Source organism: Papilio machaon, chromosome 8, assembly GCF_912999745.1.
Source record: "Papilio machaon chromosome 8, ilPapMach1.1, whole genome shotgun sequence".
In the NCBI taxonomy this organism is placed as follows: domain Eukaryota; kingdom Metazoa; phylum Arthropoda; class Insecta; order Lepidoptera; family Papilionidae; genus Papilio; species Papilio machaon.
In genome coordinates this window covers 5,895,980-5,916,723 of record NC_059993.1, presented here as the reverse complement: position 1 = coordinate 5,916,723, position 20,744 = coordinate 5,895,980, and the positions used below count along the sequence as shown (strand labels likewise).

At 31.7% G+C, this 20,744-nt stretch overlaps 6 protein-coding genes across 7 annotated transcripts; 3 read left to right on the top strand and 3 right to left on the bottom strand.

Annotated features, from left to right (window-relative positions):
- Positions 1-66: 66 nt before the first annotated feature.
- On the bottom strand, positions 67-1,245 carry LOC106717439 (signal recognition particle 19 kDa protein). Its single transcript, XM_014511303.2, has 4 exons — positions 1,110-1,245; positions 819-996; positions 537-676; positions 67-172 (listed from the first exon to the last, which is right to left on the bottom strand). The coding sequence occupies exons 1-4, from the start codon at positions 1,163-1,165 to the stop codon at positions 103-105; spliced, it is 444 nt and encodes a 147-aa protein (XP_014366789.1). The 5' UTR covers positions 1,166-1,245; the 3' UTR covers positions 67-102.
- A 655-nt stretch (positions 1,246-1,900) lies between these two features.
- LOC106717433 (tRNA (guanine-N(7)-)-methyltransferase non-catalytic subunit wuho) lies at positions 1,901-3,175 on the top strand. The gene has a single exon (XM_014511298.2). It carries the CDS (start codon positions 2,029-2,031, stop codon positions 3,142-3,144), a length of 1,116 nt encoding a protein of 371 aa, XP_014366784.2. The 5' UTR covers positions 1,901-2,028; the 3' UTR covers positions 3,145-3,175.
- Positions 3,176-3,551: 376 nt separating this feature from the next.
- Positions 3,552-12,427, bottom strand: LOC106717449 (mitotic checkpoint serine/threonine-protein kinase BUB1 beta). Of its 2 annotated transcripts, none has more exons than XM_014511313.2 (14): positions 12,121-12,427; positions 11,689-11,893; positions 11,083-11,279; positions 9,771-10,023; positions 9,278-9,452; positions 8,610-8,749; positions 7,746-8,298; positions 7,463-7,650; positions 7,059-7,360; positions 5,001-6,942; positions 4,680-4,927; positions 4,483-4,579; positions 4,152-4,321; positions 3,552-3,897 (listed from the first exon to the last, which is right to left on the bottom strand). In XM_014511313.2, the coding sequence occupies exons 1-14, from the start codon at positions 12,246-12,248 to the stop codon at positions 3,723-3,725; spliced, it is 4,773 nt and encodes a 1,590-aa protein (XP_014366799.2). In that variant the 5' UTR covers positions 12,249-12,427; the 3' UTR covers positions 3,552-3,722. The 2 variants fall into 2 exon arrangements, with proteins under 2 accessions (XP_014366799.2, XP_014366800.2); XM_014511314.2 differs by having other exon boundaries at positions 7,463-7,647.
- Positions 12,428-12,998: 571 nt separating this feature from the next.
- LOC106717446 (zinc finger protein 830) lies at positions 12,999-16,976 on the top strand. The gene is made up of 4 exons (XM_014511310.2): positions 12,999-13,580; positions 14,155-14,273; positions 16,442-16,611; positions 16,758-16,976. The coding sequence occupies exons 1-4, from the start codon at positions 13,121-13,123 to the stop codon at positions 16,900-16,902; spliced, it is 894 nt and encodes a 297-aa protein (XP_014366796.2). The 5' UTR covers positions 12,999-13,120; the 3' UTR covers positions 16,903-16,976.
- LOC106717445 (ATP-dependent (S)-NAD(P)H-hydrate dehydratase) lies at positions 14,634-16,088 on the bottom strand. Its single transcript, XM_014511309.2, has 2 exons — positions 15,771-16,088; positions 14,634-15,661 (listed from the first exon to the last, which is right to left on the bottom strand). The coding sequence occupies exons 1-2, from the start codon at positions 15,996-15,998 to the stop codon at positions 14,924-14,926; spliced, it is 966 nt and encodes a 321-aa protein (XP_014366795.2). The 5' UTR covers positions 15,999-16,088; the 3' UTR covers positions 14,634-14,923.
- Positions 16,977-17,286: 310 nt separating the features above from the next.
- Positions 17,287-20,744, top strand: LOC106717444 (26S proteasome non-ATPase regulatory subunit 5). Its single transcript, XM_014511308.2, has 7 exons — positions 17,287-17,531; positions 17,601-17,745; positions 18,037-18,258; positions 18,338-18,590; positions 18,664-18,855; positions 19,267-19,587; positions 20,497-20,744. The coding sequence occupies exons 1-7, from the start codon at positions 17,347-17,349 to the stop codon at positions 20,691-20,693; spliced, it is 1,515 nt and encodes a 504-aa protein (XP_014366794.2). The 5' UTR covers positions 17,287-17,346; the 3' UTR covers positions 20,694-20,744.

Below are 20,744 nucleotides of genomic sequence, written 5' to 3'. Positions count from 1 at the left end.
ATGGCTCGACTAAATGTATTTTAATGATATAAACAAAATTTAATAATGTTTAAATAAAAGAATGTATAAAGTAAAAACATTTTATTTTATTTAAAACATGTTTTATCGACGCCCTTTCTTGCCTTTGCTTTTATTACTAGCCTGTGTAGATTGAGGTTGTTGATCTGCAGGTCTGAAAATATAAAAAATATATATATCTAAATTAAAACAATTGAACTGTGTTAGTAAGAATTGTTAATTAAGTTGCAAATAAATCTTTTACATTAATAAAATGTTAATTTACAATTTAATAAATAACCTTACCAATAGAAGGGTTGTCTTATGATGAAAAATTAATAAAATCTTTCGAAATTTAATCTTACGAAATCTAATCGAAATTTAGTAGACAAAGTGGAATAAACAATTCTTGCAACATATTATTTGTAAAGACAAATAAGTGGAAATGAAAACATAGTAGTTAAATAATAATAATTAATTACAATAAGTAACTGTAACTAATAACATTTGTTAAAGGTCTAATTATAATTTAATTTTACCTGTTTTGACGAGTTTTCAACTTAGGAATAGATTCCCCAATATACTTCATGACGGACTCTCTTGTACCAAATTCTGATTTAACTGGAGTGCCATCGTCATTTTTGATCTGAACTCGAATCCTGCCTCTGTATAATAATTCCTAAAATCATAAAGAAGTGACAACTTAATAAATAAATTAATCTCAGGTCTTATTAAATTTATTAAATACATAATGAGGATTTTCATAACTTACATATTTTCAAGATTTAAGTGCTGACTTATGTAAGAAATGAAATGTGTACCTTACTTCTCTCCCTTGGATACAACTTGTTCTCCACCCCAACACGGAGTCCAACAGCTAACAACACATCTCGTATCTCCTGATGTGTAGGATTTTCCACACAACTTGATTTTGGCAGTTTTCGACCCTCAGCAAGGGTCTTTTTGCTATTTATATACGCAGGGTATATACATATCCACCTTAATTCATAGAGAAATTTACAAATTAAACAATTTTTGTTTTATAACTTCTTTGATTCCATGCATATCAAATTTTAGATATGAATGTAAAGTATTGTAGTTAGACAATTTACCTCTCAACATCACTGTGTTTTTTTTCTGGATTCCAAGATGTTATCATAGTGGCCATAATAAAATCTTTTAAGTTCTTTATAAGAAAAAAATGTTAATCCCCAAAATTCACTTCTTAAACTTTATTATTTTGTAAACTAAAAAGATCTTTCCTTTACATTAGACATAGATATTGACAATATGATGATGACATGACATCATGACATTATCAAATAGTGTCAATGTCAACTACAAAAGTGGCAAGTTCCAATCCATGACTAACGAACCGCACCGATATCCAATAACTTAATAAATTTTAAAGCATAACGAACCAACGTTCCCATTTTCCTGCTATTGACGGTTAGAATTGCTTAAATTAATAACAATGGTAAAGATTCTGCTTTAGACTTAAATAAAAGATATTGCTGATTGTAAATTTAACCCAAAAAGTTACAAAACATTGAGCAATTCTTCAAATGAATTGCCAACGTACAGTACATTAAACATAAAATAACCAGATACCTTTAAATGAAATTTATCAACAAACTTCGTACTGATTTAGGCATATTTAAAAATACAAGGTGATACTTTATATTTTTAATATAATTAAGATTAAGTTGGGCATTAATAACAACTATAACAGAGCCACTTTAATTGGACATCGATGGACAAAATCGAGTAGTCCTACGTAAATCCAGTCAGTATCAGTCAGTATTTTATAATAATTTTGATTAAAAATTGACATTTACCTATTTAGCATTTTGCACAGCTCTTTTAGCATATTTTGTAGTAGCCGAGGTGGCAACACTGACTGGTCCGTCATAGTAGAATCGGGAATCGGCGCATTGGATTGGTGGGCGCCAATTTAAGTTTGAGGTTATAATATAACTTTTAATATTGAGAAAATATATTTGTTTGCAAAAGTATGAGTGACTTAACGAAATGACTTCTATCGCAGTGAACAAAAACATCATAGCTATTGCAAGACATTTACACATTGACTGCTACGATTATTCTAACCACAAAATTATTGATGTGGAATCTCAAGATGCCAACGATAGTATTTCTGATATTGTTATTGCCTCCAATTGTGAATACATAGCAATAATAACTTCGACGTCGAAGCAGCTTATCATATACAATTGGCCAACAGTCACGACAAAACGAAAGTATGTCTTACCCAGAAGTGCAAGCAAAATAAGATTTTCTCCTCGAAGTGACCACATATTTGTCGCCGATAAAACTGGTGATGTTTTAAAATACGACATTTCAAAGGAAAGTGATGGAATTAAGCTATTGGGCCATTTAAGTTTATTACTTAATGTCTTACAAACAAGTGATAGCAAATTTATTATTTCTTCAGATAGAGATGAAAAAATAAGAGTATCATGCTATCCTAATACTTATAATATTCATACATATTGTTTGGGTCATACAGAATTTGTCAACCATTTGGAATTTCTACCTCATGACAATAAATATCTGACAAGTACATCCGGTGATGGCACTATCAGATGTTGGGATTATGTAACTGGTAAAATGCACCATAGCATTGATACATTCCTTGACATAAATGATGAAACTCTAAAAAGTGATTTTGCAAAAGTTATGATTGAAGAAGGCATAGAAGTTAAAAGTTTACCCATAGTCCATTATGCTATCACTAAAATAGATGAATCATGTAGCATTTTAGCAATAGCAGTTTATAACTTTAATAAAATACTTGTTTACAGTTTGAATACTGATAATAAAAGTTTAAAGCATAGATTATTAGAAAAAATAGATGTTGAACAACTTCCTTCATCTCTGGCTTTGTATGGCTCATCCTTATTTGTTTATTTTGATGTTAAAGGCATTGTTCTAATTTATACAATTAAATATGAAAATACAAATATATCGCTAGAACTGGACAAAACTGTTCAAATGTTTGTAAATGATCAAAGTAATGGAATATTAAATTTAGAAAACAAGCACCCTATTAAATTATTATACAAAAGGAAGTTTGACAATGTCCAGGAGTATCAAGAAAGAAAAAAACAAAGATTGGGAAAAGTGTGACTGTTATATTGAACTATACAACATATATATCAATATTAAACAATTTTACTATGAAAACTACTGTTTGTTTTTAATTTGAAAATCAATGATAAACAATAAATGATTTTTAAATAAAAGATTTTTTAACCGAGTAGTTGTTTATTTCTAATTACATTGAAAACGAAAACTATGACATTTGCATGTATTATGAGGTGAATAAAATTAAATGAAATTATAATTATTTTAGTTAACATTTTATGCCACTGCATTTTTTTTAAAGTGACCTCATTCAAGTTATTAGCATAGAATGTAGTTGAATATATTTTTTTATTTTTTGAAGCTAACAAACTAATGTAATGCTATGTCACATAAACAAAAAAAAAGTTGGTTTTAACAATATTTTAGATTCTGTAATTTCATTATCGCTTTTTTATTATTACAAGAGCAATACTTGTTTCCAGCTTAAAAGGGATCAACATAATATATCCACCTTAAATATAATTTGTTTGTTAATAACTAACAATACATGATGGGGTCTAATTTTTACAATCATGATAGATTCTAAATGCAATAAATACAATTTCGGTGTATGAAATGTTTTATCTAGACTTTAGGACATTGGCAAAGTTGCGAAGCTGTGAACCAAGGTTGTCTATTTCATTCAGTACACAATCTACATCATTCTTGAGATCCATTAAGTCCGGTAAGTTATTGCAATCTGGTACATTGAGTAAAGTAGTAAATATCTTATCCCATAGACTGACTTTCATATACCTGAAAAATTTAAAAGTCAAATTTAACACCAACTATTTAATAAAATGAAAAGTTTACAAAATACTTTGTTAGTGAAAGGTTTCTTATATTTATAGATAAAAAATGATATTAATATAATGAAGTTACTAGTTACTAATAATACTGTTAAGTGCATAATTATTACAGCAATGTAAGCAAAGCCAGGGTTCAAAGAGAAATAATGTTTCATAATGTATATAAAACATGCATATAAAACATATTGTATGTAACATTACCTTGGTAATTTTTTGTCTATATTCCATTGTCCAAGACGGCTGACAACTTTCATATAACTTCCCATTAAAATGACATGAATTGTCCCGGCCAAGCAGTACAAGTCAGTCTGGTAAGTCCAGGGCTTGCCTTCTCTCATTTCAGTGCATGTAAATCCTTCTGTTGCTATTAACTAAAATTAAAAAGTTTATTTAATAATTTTAGATCAACTGCAGCAATTACAACAGTAAAACTTTTTAACTGCTAGTAATTATGAGTACAAGTACTGTACGGGTATGCGTTAAAGACCTAAATATTTTTATAACAAAACTATTAAATCCAGCAGAAACCAACCTCTCTGAATGTGGTGCCTTCAGGAAACAATGACATATCTATAGCACACCCAAAGTCTATCAACTGCAAGGATGGAGTTCTCCATTCTTGAGTGGGGCTGCAAATAATGGTAGAAAATTAACAATATCACACAAATGTCTGTATGCGTTCTGCAAAAATATGAACGATTGCTTACTCCATATCATAATAGTACTTACATTTTCATCAGCAAAAAATTGTCAGGCTTGATGTCCGCGTGAATTATTCGTGCTTTGTGTAAATAATGGACTATGGATAAAATCTCAGATGTCAGCAAAATAACAATGAACTCATTTATGCATTTTGAGGTAGCAATTCTCACTTTGTTAGCAACATCCAAAAGTGATCCATATTTAGAATATTCTGACACGAATAAACTTGCATTTTCACCTAAAAAGGCAGTTGTTATGTCCATGTATCCAGGAAGCTGAAAGAAATACCAGAATTAGAAATGGCATATTAAAGCAAAATTGTATTTAGTCACTTTTCAAAATACCTACCATAAATGGATCTTTTATCCTAGCCTTTATCTCTTGACAAATATAGAACTCCCATGGACGACTCGGTTTTTGATACTTAACAGCCACAGATTTATTGTTATGCAAGTCCAAAGATAAAAACACAGCACCATAATTACCTTTACCCAACTGCTTATCAATAGAGAACTTACTATTACCAACTCTCATCACAGTAGCTAATTGTAATTTTGGTATAGATCTAACCTCAATGTACCCTTCTGCATGAGTTTTATTAGGAAATTTGACATATTCTAATAATGAGGCAATAAGCTTCTTGTTGAAGGGATCAATTTGTGATGGTAAATCTATATCAGCAGGCCTCGGTATGTCACTAGTTTCCACCAAAGATATGGAGTGTGTAGATTTGAATGCAGCACATTCCATTGAATTTTCACTATCTACATCCATACCATAGCCGTCAGATTGTCGCGAGTACACTGAAGAGATTCGGCTCTCCTTTCCGGAGATAGAGTCTCTACTGTCTTCAGATTGGATATCTACTCTATTTTCAAAATCAAGTTGCCTTTTCGATATGTCTTTTTGTTTTTCGATGTTATGAGTAACTTTAGCAGATTGTATCGGTGTTGCTGACTGTGCAGTCATGCCATCTTTACTATCCGAATCGGACATACCAGATGATGGTGGTATTTGAGCCTGTTCAGGGCTTGAAACATATAAGTTCTTATGCATCTTTTGTGAAATACTGGGACTGTTTGTAAATTTAGGTGTATTTGCGTTATCCTTAGGTTCATTTCGATTAGATATAAAGTTAAGGTACTGGTTTGAAAAGCCTATTTCGGATGGGTTCTGCTGTTTAACATTAGGTTGATCATGTCTAACAGTTCTTAAAGCTGAAGAAGGACTCTTTCTCGAATTTTTCGAATGTGGACTAATGTTGGTTACATTCTTCTCAGCTTCCATAGATTCTTGAGGTTGAGGTATGCTGGTAGCTTCCTGTCTATTTTGTTCAGTTGAATGAGTCATAGTGTTATGTATTGAAGGACTTCTATAATTTTGTGGATTCTGTGGGCTTTGATAAATTTGAAACGATTGGTTATTTGTCATTTGATTACTAGCTATGGCATAGGCCGGTGAATTTGCTTCCATTTGTTTTGGAGATGAGTGTCTGTATGAGTTTTGTACTGCATTAAAGTTCTGATTATTAGGGTGATTAGGACTAGAATACATGTTTGCATTATTGTACTGACTGTGCATGCCATGATAATTTTGTTGATTATATTGGTTTGCTGGTTGGTTGGACCTTTGGTAGTACTGGGGATTTTGATACTGTGTTTGGTGCGGAGGGCTTTGAAAGACAGCCGGTGGTTGTGTTTGATTTGCATAAATATGCTGTCTTTCTGTTTGATTATAGTGGAATTCTTGTCTATTATATGCATGTTGAGGGCTCATCATTGCTTGTCCGGGGCTGTGATAACCCATCTGATTGGTGTATGTAGGACTGTGGAAGCCAGGTTGCACGGGCGCGTTGATTTCATGCGGACTCTGCATTCCAGTGTGTTGAGGGCTTTGGTAAGTGTTTGGATTGGCATTCTGATAACTTTGTTGTTGCTGGGGCATCATTTGGTTATTTCCATATGAAGATTGGTTGTAGTTAAAACCCTGTTGATACTGGTGCATTGACCTTTGTGGTGTGAATCCATTATAATTGGGAAGACCAGGTTTCTGATACTGATGATCGTGGGTATGATAGGACGCTGTTTTATTCTCTTGAGACTCCCGTTTCTGTCCATACATTCGCGAAAACTGTCCGTTGGCGAGTCGTGGCTGCGATGATACTGAATTTCTTTTGTGAGCTGCACTCTGTTGACTTGGGTCATTAGGGTTGTACATAGAATCATAGTTTGTTGTGTACCCTGTAAAATTGGTCCTAATTGATTGGCCTGACGAACTTGAGCCAGATTTACTGAAAAGAAAATATTTTTCGTAGTTTAAAAGATTTGAAATATTTATTAGTGTTTAAACTCATGTGACTCAGAAATACTGCAAAATCTTTTCTACAATTCAAAGCGATATTTGTACCTATTATATTCTCTTGTGGCTTCCATAATGACGGAGAGTCCTGCACCCTGATTATCAACAGTAGCATGCTGATCCATGGCAACGCGTCTTGGGAACTCTTCTTTTTTACCAATGGCCTGTTCTGATTGTTCAATAACACTTTCTTCCAAACTAAACTTCGGTACGGATGGATATTTACCCGATTGGTCTATACAAGTTGTTGGCTTTTTAAACTGTGACATATTCGGTGTGCTCGCGTCTTTTATGTTAAAGTTGAATACCTGAGTGCAGGACGGTTCTTCGTAGTATGCAGTTTTATTTACCTGTAAATATGTGTAACTTATATACCAACATGAAAGTAAATTCAATAAGACTTTAAAAATGTATGAAAAGAAAAGCTGGCTAACAAATGAATTTAGTTTTACCTGTTGTGGGACATGAACAGCAGTAGGTGTGGGAAACTTGTTAGCATTTTCTTTGTCCTCTGGTAAACTCCTAGTATCGGGAATTTCAAAATTCTTCTTGTTGATTGCCATAGTCATAGATCTGTCTTCGTGTATGTCAAATTTCGGCACTTCAAACTGTTGCACTGGCTGTACCATTGAAGGCTCTACTTCAAACAGAAACATTTAAAAAGTTAACAAAAAATGACATTGTTATTTAAAAATATCAGCGAAAATTTAAAATGTGGTGAAACATTGAACATACCATTGTCATTGAAAATGTTTCTTAACTCCCACCTTGCCTCCTTGGTATTAACGGTAACATCATCAAGCAGATTGCCCATTAAGCTTCTATTAAATTCCTCCATTAAATTATTTTTTCCAAAGCTTGCTGCATTTGCTGTAGCAACATTATTGTTCGGAGTATTCAATTTTTCTGCTTGATTTTCTTTGTCCGAAGACGAGGGGGATGTTTTTTGATTCTCGTCATTTCTTTTCGCAGCATGTTCACTTAATTCTTTTGAATCCAAATTGACTAAAACTTTTGGCTCGCCCGGTGAATGCATGTTAGTGACTTTGGTGATATTTTGTAGTGACGGTATTGATAATGGCATCAGTTGTCCTAAATGTTCCTGTTCAGTATCTAAGGCACAGTTTGCTAAAGTTTCTAACGCACTACATTGTGCGAGAGCCTCATTTACATTGTAACTTTGTTGTGTATCAACACTTTCTACATTTTCAGACTTCATTTTTCTTTCTAGATTGTACTTCCTAGATCTAATTTCTTCTAAACTGTATTCTATATCATTAACATAAACCTGTAAAGTTTTTAATAAATTTATAAGTGGCTAAAAACGAATAAATATTAGGCATTTATTTTATTCATATTTTATCACCAAACATATTTTTCTTCAACATACTGTATCAACATACCAGAATATTGATAATGAAAATAGAAGAAACATTGTAATACTAAACTACCAGGCGCAATAAAATTAACAAACTCCTTTATGTAAGTATTACTTTTTCATTATTGAATTTACCTCTATATATATAAATATTTACTTTAAAAAAAACCCTAAATCAGAAAACAGGCCACATTTTTCACTGATAATAATTTGTCACATACCTGTGTCTTATTATAACAAGGTATTTTAGTTGGGTCCACAGGGTCAGGTACACAGAGAGGCACATTAAATGTCAAGTCATCCACACAGTGAGGCAAGTGATTTGCTGATAATTTCAATGCATCATCATCATCTTCATAAGCTGTACAAAAAGTTTAATATGAAGAAGATACACTAACACTCATTTTTGAACGGTTTTAATCTGTACTTCCAATGCAAACAGATTCTTAAAATGAAAAACTTTGCAACAGCACAATTTAAGGCATTTAAGAAAACTAAAAACACAAATAAAAAAAGATATTTAAAGGTTGAACACATTTTGATAAATACTTTAACTGATAACTGCTGTACTTACACATAAATATTTCATATGATTAGGTAGTCCTAATCATATGAAATATAGGAACTGCTCCATTAAAGATGCTCTCTAAATATTCTAATAATATCAATTTGACTATAATACATAAAATACATATTTATAAAAAATAGCTGTCGCCCGCGACTCCGTCAGCGCGCAGTTAAAAAAAAAATGAAAAATAGATGTTGGCCGATTCTCAGACCTACTCAATATGCTCACAAAATTTCATGAGAATCGGTCAAGTTGTTTCGGAGGAGTACGGGAACGAAAACTGAGACACGAGAATTTTATATATTAGATATCAATACTTACGAGTAAATGGAAGAGGATGATTGGGCACTACATGGGTATGTACCATTTTAGTCTTAGGGTTAGTCCATACTCCAACTTCTTTCTCATTTTCAACATTACTATATGTCTGAACTATAGAAGTTGGTCCTTGATCTTCCGCCACAGGCACCGCTGCTTGTGATGTGGACGGAGCATCCTAACAGAATATGAACATGTAATTAAAAGTAACATGGCAACAATTAATCTATAAATGTTATGTATTATGAATAATGTGGTTAGGCACAAATAATCTATGGTCTATTTGATCAAATAAAACCAAATTTTTCAACTGGATTCAAAAATGTTTTAGATACAAATAAAAAGTTTGATCCAGATTATTGAATAATTTAATAGTTTGATCTAGTTTACACTATTGCTGATATAACATTCTATAGTTGTAAGAAAACCGATTATAGCGGAAAACCGAGATTAGCGGTTTTGTTTTTTCTCTGAATGTAAATTTATTAACATTTACCTCATACACATTAACCATAACATTTGATCCTGGATGTCTTCTTTCTGAGGTACCAGTCTGTCTCACAACACCAGGTATCACATTTCGAACACTATCTCCAATTCTCTGAACCGGCGCATTTGCGATATTACGTCTCTTAAACGATTTCAATGAAGTTAGTGCCATCCTAGTCTCGGCTAGAGCAGATGCAGCCTTCCTTTTAGTTGGGGAATCATCATGCAACATTCGTTGAGCAAAAAATAATTGGAAGTTCCTAGAAATAAAAACTTCGTTACACACCACTAATATTTTTTATTGTTATACTAGCTATCGCCCGCGAATCGTCTGCGCGGACTTTAAAAAAAAACTTTATAAGTAGCCTATGTGTTCTTCCAAACTATGTTACACATCTGTGCCAAATTACATCAAGGTCTGTTCAGCCATTACGGAGATACCTCCAACAATGCAACCATCTATCCATCAATATTTTGCATTTATAATATTAGTAAGACAAAAAAAAATCATATTTTTGGCCAGATGTCTATACAACACAAATGTATATTGCATTTCTATATTGACCAAAGGATTTAATTTTCATTATCCATTCCAGGTAAAACATATTTTGCTGCCTAGTTATTTCTATAGAATTATAATGCTAAGTCATCAATTGTATTAATTGCAAGATTTGCACTAAGTTAAAGTTTTTAGGTTAAATTAATTTCATAAAATCTTTTTATCTCATGTAACAGTTTTGTTATCTGTAAAAACCTTTATAAATAATGAAAATAACTTCCAATTAACATTGCCTAATAAAGGTATTAGGTTATTAGCCATTATAAGAAGGGCAATGGCTTATTTGCTTATTAGCCTTTATAAATGAACCTTATATTTAACAAATCTTACTAATATTACAAATGAGTATCTTTAGAAGGATGGATGGATGTTTGTTTGAAGGTATCTCCAGAACGGCTCAATGGATCTAGATGAAATTTGACACTATTATAGAACATAGTCTAGAAGAACACATAGGCTACTTAGTTTTTTATGCCGCGCGTATAGAGTCGCGGGCGACAGCTAGTACCTTATAATTACAGAACTGTTTTACATATTTTTATAGCAAGCTTGGCATGTTCATATATATATCTGAACTAAAAACTGAATGTAACAACATATGTAAAAAGAGAGTTTAAACCTCTAAATATAAAAAATCAACATTTAAATCTAACACTGTATACTGTCAAGGTCTACAAGGTAAATTCACTTAATATGTATTACATAATTGTTAACCACCTGCTCTAATTAGATTAGTCAATAAAATGCCTATTGTACTTACATATGGGCTTGTTCAAGCTCATCCAACGGCTGTGCCTTAGCCTGAAGACCTAACATATACACTTGATTGGCTTTCTTGTAATCACCAGATTCTTCACAGTAACAAGCCCATGCACGGTAAAACTCAGAGCATTCCACCCCTATGCCTGTGTTGTACAACCTTTGGTATATCTCCAAAGGATTTGATAAACAGTCAACCTTAAAATTCACAAATCAATAAAATACCTTAACATATATAATTCAAATTTAAAAAAACTCATACTCTGGGAACTCAAACTTTGAACAGGCCATTGCAAAAATTATTGTGTAACTTAATTATTCAAATATAATTCATTTTACTAAATTATCTGATATTTAAAGACAGAAATCATTTAAAAATTTGTCTTCAAAACTGATTGAATGTAAATGTAAGAAGTTTTAAATATATAAGGAGTACATTTCTTTGACATATTAAATTAGGATATTGATTGAACCTGTTGCTTATTATAATAAAATAACTGGCCCAGGCCATAAACCTTAGAAAACTTCAAGATTAAAAGCAATATTCAAAAAGACAGTAGTTTCCAAAAGCCTAAGAAAATATCTCCTCATTTGAAAGTTTACTTACATATTTTATCCATAGTTTTACAAGTCTTCTATCTTGATAATACCTTTCATCTTTTTCAAATAGTTGCAAGCAGTCTTTTATTAACTTATCTATATGACCTTCATGGCCATGCTTTGGAAATGATTGTTCAACCCATTGGATATAATTAAACCATGGATCCAAGGGATCTGTGCCTTGATACTGTCTAATAGCTGCTTCATGTTCCCTAATAAAAAAAATACAAATATAACTCAAATCTTCTTTTACTACTAATTTAAATCATAAGGGTTGATATAAAATAAATAATCAAAGGAATATGAAACTTAGAAAATGAATTGGACTTTATTTGAAAACCCCTTTCTTAAATGTTTGTTCTTAATATTTTTTAAGTAAAGTAAGATGATAGCAAAGTATACTAAGCTGAAAAACTGATAAACGATGAATAAGACTTACTCTTTTTGTAATTGAAGCTGTCTTTGAGCATCAACATCAGACTGAGCTTGCAATGCAGTCCCCAACTGTAAAGGGTTTCTACCACCTCTTAAAGGTTGTATATTCTCCTTACTAACGTCAATATCCATAGTAGGAGTCAAAAGGAAGCGAAATATCAGAACATTAGGAATAAACACTGAAAAACTGAACACAAATACGTGATTTCTGAAACAGATTTACAGGCTAAACCGAATGCTTGTTAATCACTTGCACGCAGTCTGTGTTTACTAAATCCGTAATAAAGACACAATATAGCTAAAATTAATTTGTAATCATTGGGATTCAGCTGTTAAATCCAAGAATTCGTCGTGACTGTTACCAACTGAAGCACCAAATCAGAATTCAACCTCCATCAAAATGACAAAATAGCTCGAATAGTGTACTCTATGGTAAGATTTGAATTTATAAAAAAGCGTGGCCGTTAAATTATGTTAAAGCGCCATACATACAAGCCGAACACCAGATATTTTGAATTATTATGATTCTATTAATTTGTATGATGATTAATGAATGAATCTACCTTAAAAGATGTACCATTTTCTTTTGAATGCAATAATGTAGTATACGGTGTAAACATTTTTTTGTATTTCATAACGCTTCATTTTTCACTTTTCGGATTTTTTTTTAATCAAGCTGCAGTCATTGAAAAAAGATTTATTAGAGAAAATAAACGTAAGCATAACTTGAATTTGATGTATAAAATAAATTGTGAAGTCTTTAAAACCGTTTATTTTTATTTTTGAAACAACCTGCACTTATAACCATAGACCAACCTTAATCCCTCCTTTTTTTCATTACATCATACGTCAACTAATCAAACTTGTCAATGTCATCAACGATCAACGAAAGAAACTTGTCAATGTCGTTCGTGGATAAATCATAATATTCACATTTCACATGTTATTCACAGAAATCTAGAAAAAATTAAATATTATAAAATTTATAACGACAACCATTTACCATGTCGTTACGTTTAGAAGTTGAAAAGAAAAAAGCCCTAGAAGAAATGCGCAAATTAATGGCAGACCGTAAAAACAAGGATAAAAAGCCTATAAAAATAAACAACCCACTTGCAAAATATAATAATGCTGGACAACTTATGTGTGTTTTGTGTTCTTCCATAGTGCGGTCTGAAAATGTGTGGCAAGTTCATGTAAACAGTAAACAGCACAGAGAAAATGTTGAACAAGCAAAGAAATTAAAAGAGCTAACTAATAATTTCACAGATAAAAAAATTAAGAAAAGACCAAATACATCATTAGGAGATCCACCGCAAGAGAAGAAGATAAAAGGAATTTTAAAAAATGCTAGTGAAAATCCAGTTGTACAAATGGCTAAACCAAAAAATAATGCGCCTACAATAATAACTTATCACAATGAAGAAATTAAAAGAACTGTTTTAGAACCGATTATTAAAGAAGGTATAACTCTCACTTTGATTGTTTAATATCTTGGTAGCTGACCTTGAACTGCATACTGTGCATTACCCTCCCCCCACATCGCTTTACAACATGCTATACCTAAAATTGTGTTGTATTTTTCAAATATCTTGACAAATGTTTCAGTAAAAGTCCCATCAAAATCAGTCCAACCATTTTGGAAATTACCCAGAACTGATTGCAAATAAACCAAAATTTAAGAAAATGGTTTTTCATTATAAGCATAGCGAATACATCATTTTCAAGAAATATATATTTTTTTTAACATAATAGGCACTCCAATTTGAATGCTGATCTTAGTTGATAGCTGCGGTAATTGAATGGTCATGTAATCCAACATTAAAAGTTGCATATTGTCACTCCATTTCTAACACTTACACAATTAAGCATCTTTTTCCTATAGAATTGGTAGCTCAATTTTCAAGAATACTAGGTAATATTGTTTTTATTTCAACTTAAGTATAAAAATCTAAGTCTCAATTTAAGTATAAAAATTTGTGTTTTTTGCATGATAGATTCTTTTTTCATTTATTATTTTACCTTTTTTTCATTCAAGGCACAAGTAAAGATGAAATTTCAAATGCAGCTACAGCAAAAGAAGATTCAAAATCCCAGGAAGGCAGTGATCAACCAATCCCTGAAGGTTTTTTTGATGACCCCATTTTAGATGCAAAGGTAAGTTATATTTTTACACACTTCAGTTGTTATTCATTCTGCTATGCATAGCAGTTTTCATAATAAATCTATAAAACTGTTTAATAATTTAAAAAAATAATGGGTAGAATATAAAGAAAGTAGTTCCTTTATTTCTACCTATAGACATCTTCACCAATGAAATAAGGTACAACCTTTGCAGTCTATAAATTATACAGGGGTCAAGAAAACTGGAAAATTTAAAGGTTTTATTTCGCACAGAACCTTAATGTTTAATTTTTAGTTTAAAATGGAAATGATGAAACTTTTTGTTCATTAAAAATTTATTAATAATTCTAAACAATTTAGCTTATATAACTAAATAACAAAAAATACCCACGGAAAAGCCAGTCAAATTATATAAGACACCTTTAGTTAAATAATGTTATCATATTATAGTAGTAATTTTAAGTTTGCAATACATTAATTCCTTTGCATAGGAGATTAACCCTCATCTATCACTCCTTTACTTTTATGACTTTTTTACAATCATAATTTCAGTAAATAGCCACTTTTACATTAATTATATTAATTGAATAATTACCATATTGACTGAAAACCAGCTCACAATGAATGCAGCACACAATTTTACAAAGAATAACTAACATATATAATTAACTTGTTAAAGTTTTTCATTCGCCATAAAGTTCTTGAAATGCTTCATGTATAAATTCAATCATATCACCTGCTACCATACTGCGTCCATAGATTCTAAAAGCCTTTTCATTACATTTTCTCACTAATATGGAAGCTGCATAGCATGACATTGATGATGCTATAGATTTATCATCTGGAGACATATTTAATTTGTCTCCTTTACTGGTCATCCAGTGTAAAAATGTTGCAATAGATCCTGAAAGTATGTCTCCTTGACCACCACATCTACGACCAGATCCACCCTCATTTAATTTCCATTGAGCAACATTACTGGCACAAAATATCTCATCTGTTTGACCTTTTTTAAATACTATAATATTTTCTCCTAGTTTATTCAGCTCTGAATACCCTTTTACTTTCTCACATAATCTTTCGAATTCTATCTTATTTGGAGTTAATATCACAGGTGAATTGAAATTTCTGATTATATCTAAATTTTGTGTTATTAAAAATAAACCATCTGCGTCTATCACTAAGGGAATGCTTTTGGATTTAATTGTTTTAATCAACTCTGATACTACTTCAAATGTCTTATTTTGTCTGCCTAGCCCTGGTCCAATGACAATAGCATGCAATCTATCCAGCCAAGGTGATATATCATTGACTGCATTTGGTTGGTCCAAAAGTGGGTGAACTATTAATTCTGGACTGTAGGATTTTATAACAGTAGCAGCTGATGATGTGCAGAAGACATGCACTAAGTCCGCTCCAACCTAAAATGAGATATTGATTAAATTTGCAAGAAGCTCTTGTGATTTTCTAATACAATATTATCTGCATTTTATTTAAGACTTCATATAGTAAATGCAATGGTGTGTTTACCTTTAAAGCACTAATCCCAGCAAAATATGGTGCACCAGTATACTCCAAGGAACCTCCAATAATTCCTATTCTGCCGGCCTGACCTTTATGACTATTACCATCTAAAGGAGGAATACATGATTTCACCTTCTGTATCATACTTGCCTTATCCATTGTTGATGACATGGTAGAATATTGAATAAAAGGAAACAGTCGATATCTGTTAGCCAATAAATTATTAATAAACATTTGCTCCTAATTTCACTATAAAAATAAAGTAATTCTTTAAAACAAGATATGTCATTTGTTTGATTTAGCGGTATTATGCTATTAATCCTGTAATAATAATATTGCTAGTTTTACCTTAACAATAAACATACGTTCTATCTTTATTATTTTGCAGTTTTGTGACAAATGTCATGTCAGCTTGTCACTTGTCAATTGAAATTGATTTTTTTAAATCGAATGTAACAAGTTATTAAAACTTACTGCCAAAATAAATACATCTACATTAATATAAATACATATATAAAATAGTAAAGCACGCTGATAATTTTTGTATTCATTGCTTATTTATCGTCTGGAAGAACGATGTATCCACTTATCTCCAAAAATATCTAATAAAATAAGTTATTTGGATGATCGCTTTTCTTAAGCACTAGAGTTTTTAGTAAAAAATAAACATTTCATAGGTCAGAAATATTGAGTATAAAGATCCTGTGGAGGAAGAGTGGGAAAAGTTTCAAAAGGAAATTAAAGAAGAAACTACAACTTCTGCCGAAATTATAGCTGGAGAACAAGAAGAAGCAACGGCGGAAAGACAAATCGATGAAATTGATGAACAAATTCGGAATTGGTCAAGGTACAATTTAAAAACAGTTATATTCTAATTATAATTATTTAGATGGTGTGAAAATTGTCCAAACTAGCACGAAAACTCTTGTACTCCCGACTAATAGGAAAAAAGATTAAACGATCACATTTTATGGGTATTGTTCTTATTTGCAGAGTTCTTGACTTGGAACTGAAGAAAGAAGAGACAAAGAAGAAGAAGCAAGATGTGGAATTGATGAGTGAAGATGAAAATGATTCTGAAAATGATGTTGATATTGATGAATTTTTGGACTGGCGAGCAAAAAAGTCATATAGCTAATATATTGTTAATTGTGTGAGTCACAGTACACAAGAGCTCACTCAGTGTAACCCTTGTGTTACTGTAATATAAAATCGAAGAAAGATTGTTTTTTCTTTTACTGCTTTTCATATCAAATAAAAATTATAGAATTACACAGAAGTTATTCAAAATTTTACGGTAATTCCTAATTTTTTTTGTCTTACCTTACCAAACACCTTTTTGCGGTATACTTTCCAAGTATTAGTGATTATAGAAATACATAAGTCTAACTCATTGCCTTATCCATATTTATGTCCAGTGATATGGAAGAAGTAGTCAGTAAGCTAATTTTAATCTGTAGGGTAAAGTAAAAATCACTGTGAAAGTCAAAGTCACTGTGATTTTATCTGTGGCAAATGTTTTGACTTTTAGTTAGAACTGTTTTTGTTTTCAATTTCCCGATTTGTGCTTAATTTATTGAAAATGCCGAACGAAGACCGTGAGCTGTTTCATAATTTTATTACAAAACTTCAAACAGAAAATGACATAAAGCCAATTTTAAACGATATTAAAAATATGTTTAGTTTTAAACCACCTTCTAATGCTAAAAACACTCTTACCTGCCTTGGGGTGTCGAATATAATTCGGTGTCTGGACGTTCAAGATAAGTAAGTAATATTAGTAAAAACTTATAATCATTTTAATTAACAACCTCTCTCATAAATTCATATTTACAGGGCAAATGTCGATTTGACCTGTGAAGTTTTAAAAGTATGCTTTGATAAATTTGGAGCAGGAGATGTAATAAAACATTTCACAGGTCATATCATGTATTTACTTCGCCATGATAAGGACTGTGTGAGAAGACTGGCTGTTGATGAGGTAAGGAAGCGGTTTAAGTATTAAATTAGTATGGTTATTAAATAGAATAGTATGAGTTATATGGCTCAAGGTATATGCACACTGCAGTACAACCCTACATACCTTATCGCTCTGCCAAAGCTATAATTGTTTTTTGTAAAGCAAGTTTTCAATATTCCGAGCCCCCAAGTTGTTTATCCTTTTAAGATATGAAGTAACAATTCAACACTCACTATTACAATTATCTTAACTAACACATTTTAGGCATTTTAATTTGTTTATATTTTATATATTTCATTAATATAATTTCAGGTGTTCAAGTCAGTGAAAACTGATCAAACATCCTTTCCAGTTGCACAACACATTGATGTGTTTGTAGCTGTTGCACAAATGATTTGTGATAAAGATGTAGGAGTGGCAAACAAAGCAGTCACTATCACATCTAATTTGCCCCCTGAAGTATATCCTAAAATCTTAGAAGAAATGAAGATTGCCTTGGATGAAAACAGTAGCTCTAAATGTAATGCTTATGAAGTATGTTGCACATCATGTTTACCATTTATTAGGTTTATAATTAATTACTTCACTAATATATACATGTTTTTATTTTCAGGTGGTCTGCAATATAGCAATGAAATCACCAGAGTTATTTACTTTATGTGTTGAACAAGGATATATTGACCATATGATTTCAGAACTTAGCACAGATGATATTTTATATCAACTCAATATTCTTGAATTGTTGTCAAGGTTTGCTGTCAAACCATATGGAATTCATTATTTAGCAAAAGAAGGTGGTTTGGATAAAATTGCCACATTAATTGGAGATGTTCAAAGCAACCCTCTCAGTGGGCTTATGTTACCAGGTAGTTTTGTAACTAAAGTTATTCAACAACAAAATATGTTTTAAAACAATTTTTAACTAATTATCTTTTACAGGGTACCTTAAATTCTTTGGCAGTATCGCACATCATTATCCAAAAGAAATATTTGCTAAGTATCCAGTATTTTTGAATTCTTTATTTCAAGCAATTGAGTCCAGTGACCAGTCGGTGCAATTGCCAGTAGCTTTAGATACATTAGGCTTCATTGGCACAACCATTGAAGGAAAATTATGCTTGGCTGCAATTGGTAAGACTTGTTTTTGTCAATGGGGCGAAAAATTTAAAGCTCTAAGTATCTTACACCAGGGCCAAGAGTCGGCTGTCATTTGTCGAAGTTTAGATTTATTTATTTCCGTCAAATAAGAATTTTAAAAGAGCTCTGATGCTGGACTGTACCCACGGCTGAAAGAGCTATTTTTTGCTAAAAAGAATTATGAACTATCTAAAAAATACTTATGTTTGATTTTTTTTTGTGAAATTTTACAGAAGTTGTTGCTGTAAATACAGTTCACATAGAGCTTTAATATAAAGTGTAGTGTTTTTTGTATATCTGTAGTATATTTAGTGCTACTGTCACTCTTGATCATGCTGACATCTATAGTGAGCAAAAGGGAGTTTTCCTCTCCATTAAAGAGCTTTATCTGAACACTTTTTACAGGAGCTCAGTTTATTCAAGCTGTTGATAAAGTTGGAGATTTGATAAAAAATGGTATTACTGAAATAAAAATAAGGGCACTGAATTGTTTAGCCAGTTTAATCAGTGTGGAAAGGGACAAGGCAAAATCTAATCCAGTCGATCACAGAGTAACATTAATGACAAGGGAATGGTTTAGAAGCCTTAACAAACCCAATGGAGCAATGGAGTTTCTGTTTGAAACAGTCAAGAATCCTTTCCCTGATATTAAATTAGCTGCATTTATTCTACTTGATGCAGTATGCCAACACATGTGGGGTGAACAGGATGTTGCAAGAGTTGCAGGTAATTATAAAATTAAAGGAATTTTCATCTTTAAAATTGGCTTTATATATATAGGAAAAAAAAAAGAATAGGTCATATATATATTTATATAGTGCAATAGAAGAATTTTTCTTCCGGTAGTAGAAAAATTTAGAAGTAAAAGGTTAGCGTGGTATGGGCATGTTATGAGGAGGGAAGAATTGAAAAAAGAGATTGATCAAAGAGAGTGTTAAGTATGAGTGTAGAGGTACACCGATAGAGGTAGGCCTAGGAAGAGATGGATGGATTGCGTGAAAAGTGACTTGATCAAGAAGGGGGTGACAATGGAGGTGACGGCAGACAGATTGATTTGGAAGACGGAAACCTGGTGCAAGGACCCTACGTTAATGGGACAAGGTCAAGATGATGACGATGAGTGTGATAGATGAAAAATGCATCAATACGTTTTTTGTTTTAAAATTTAATAAAAAAATGTTAACTAGCCTTAAAAGAAACTTTGCAGGGCACATTAAGACAGAGTACTTAAATTAGTGAGGTGGTTCAAATTACTTTTATCACATACTTAATAGTGGCACAATAACATCCCCTCAACTAAAAATTTTACTTTCAGTTCTAAACATAAATAATCCAATAATCTATATATATAAAAGAAAGTCGTGTTAGTTACACTATTTATAACTCAAGAACGGCTGAATCGATTTGACTGAAAATTGGTGGGCAAGTAGCTTAGAACCAGGAAATCCGTTTCCTTCCGGACATAGGATAGTTTTAACACCGTTTTCTATTTTTTATTCCGCGCGGACGGAGTCGCGGGTAAAAGCTAGTTTATATTAAATACAATACAATTATTTGTTTATGGATCACCCTTTGCAGATTGGACCAGTGTCAAGTGTATATTATCAAATATATATAATATTTTTTAATTTTTAGGTTTTGTTGAGTACCTTTTAGATCGCTCTGTAAGTGACACAAAGGAAGCAAAAGAAGCACGATATGACATCATTAAAAGATTAGCCCATTCATCTGCATTTGAATCCAATATCCTTACGAGATTACAAAAATATGTAGAGGAAGGACCATTTTACATGGAAACAAATTTGCAAGTTGCAATGGAGGAAGGGGACTGATTTTTATATTGTACTTTTTTTCAATGGCATTATGTTTTAATTATAATAAAT

Bases quoted from the DNA above. Each gene is read 5' to 3' on its own strand.
- LOC106717439 (XM_014511303.2), bottom strand. From the start codon at position 1,165: ATGGCCACTATGATAACATCTTGGAATCCAGAAAAAAAACACAGTGAT. The intron at 677-818 runs GTACACATTTCA...TTATGATTTTAG, and splicing joins ATCCAAGGGAGAGAAGTAAG to GAATTATTATACAGAGGCAG. The intron at 173-536 runs GTAAAATTAAAT...TTATATTTTCAG, and splicing joins TTGAAAACTCGTCAAAACAG to ACCTGCAGATCAACAACCTC.
- LOC106717433 (XM_014511298.2), top strand. From the start codon at position 2,029: ATGACTTCTATCGCAGTGAACAAAAACATCATAGCTATTGCAAGACAT.
- LOC106717449 (XM_014511313.2), bottom strand. From the start codon at position 12,248: ATGGATATTGACGTTAGTAAGGAGAATATACAACCTTTAAGAGGTGGT. The intron at 10,024-11,082 runs GTAAGTACAATA...TTTTATTTCTAG, and splicing joins GAGCTTGAACAAGCCCATAT to GAACTTCCAATTATTTTTTG. The intron at 9,453-9,770 runs GTAAATGTTAAT...ATATTCTGTTAG, and splicing joins TTATGGTTAATGTGTATGAG to GATGCTCCGTCCACATCACA.
- LOC106717446 (XM_014511310.2), top strand. From the start codon at position 13,121: ATGTCGTTACGTTTAGAAGTTGAAAAGAAAAAAGCCCTAGAAGAAATG. The intron at 13,581-14,154 runs GTATAACTCTCA...TTTTCATTCAAG, and splicing joins AGAACCGATTATTAAAGAAG to GCACAAGTAAAGATGAAATT. The intron at 16,612-16,757 runs GTACAATTTAAA...TCTTATTTGCAG, and splicing joins CAAATTCGGAATTGGTCAAG to AGTTCTTGACTTGGAACTGA.
- LOC106717445 (XM_014511309.2), bottom strand. From the start codon at position 15,998: ATGTTTATTAATAATTTATTGGCTAACAGATATCGACTGTTTCCTTTT. The intron at 15,662-15,770 runs GTAAACACACCA...ATCTCATTTTAG, and splicing joins CTGGGATTAGTGCTTTAAAG to GTTGGAGCGGACTTAGTGCA.
- LOC106717444 (XM_014511308.2), top strand. From the start codon at position 17,347: ATGCCGAACGAAGACCGTGAGCTGTTTCATAATTTTATTACAAAACTT. The intron at 18,259-18,337 runs GTATGTTGCACA...TTTTATTTTCAG, and splicing joins CTAAATGTAATGCTTATGAA to GTGGTCTGCAATATAGCAAT. The intron at 18,856-19,266 runs GTAAGACTTGTT...CACTTTTTACAG, and splicing joins ATTATGCTTGGCTGCAATTG to GAGCTCAGTTTATTCAAGCT.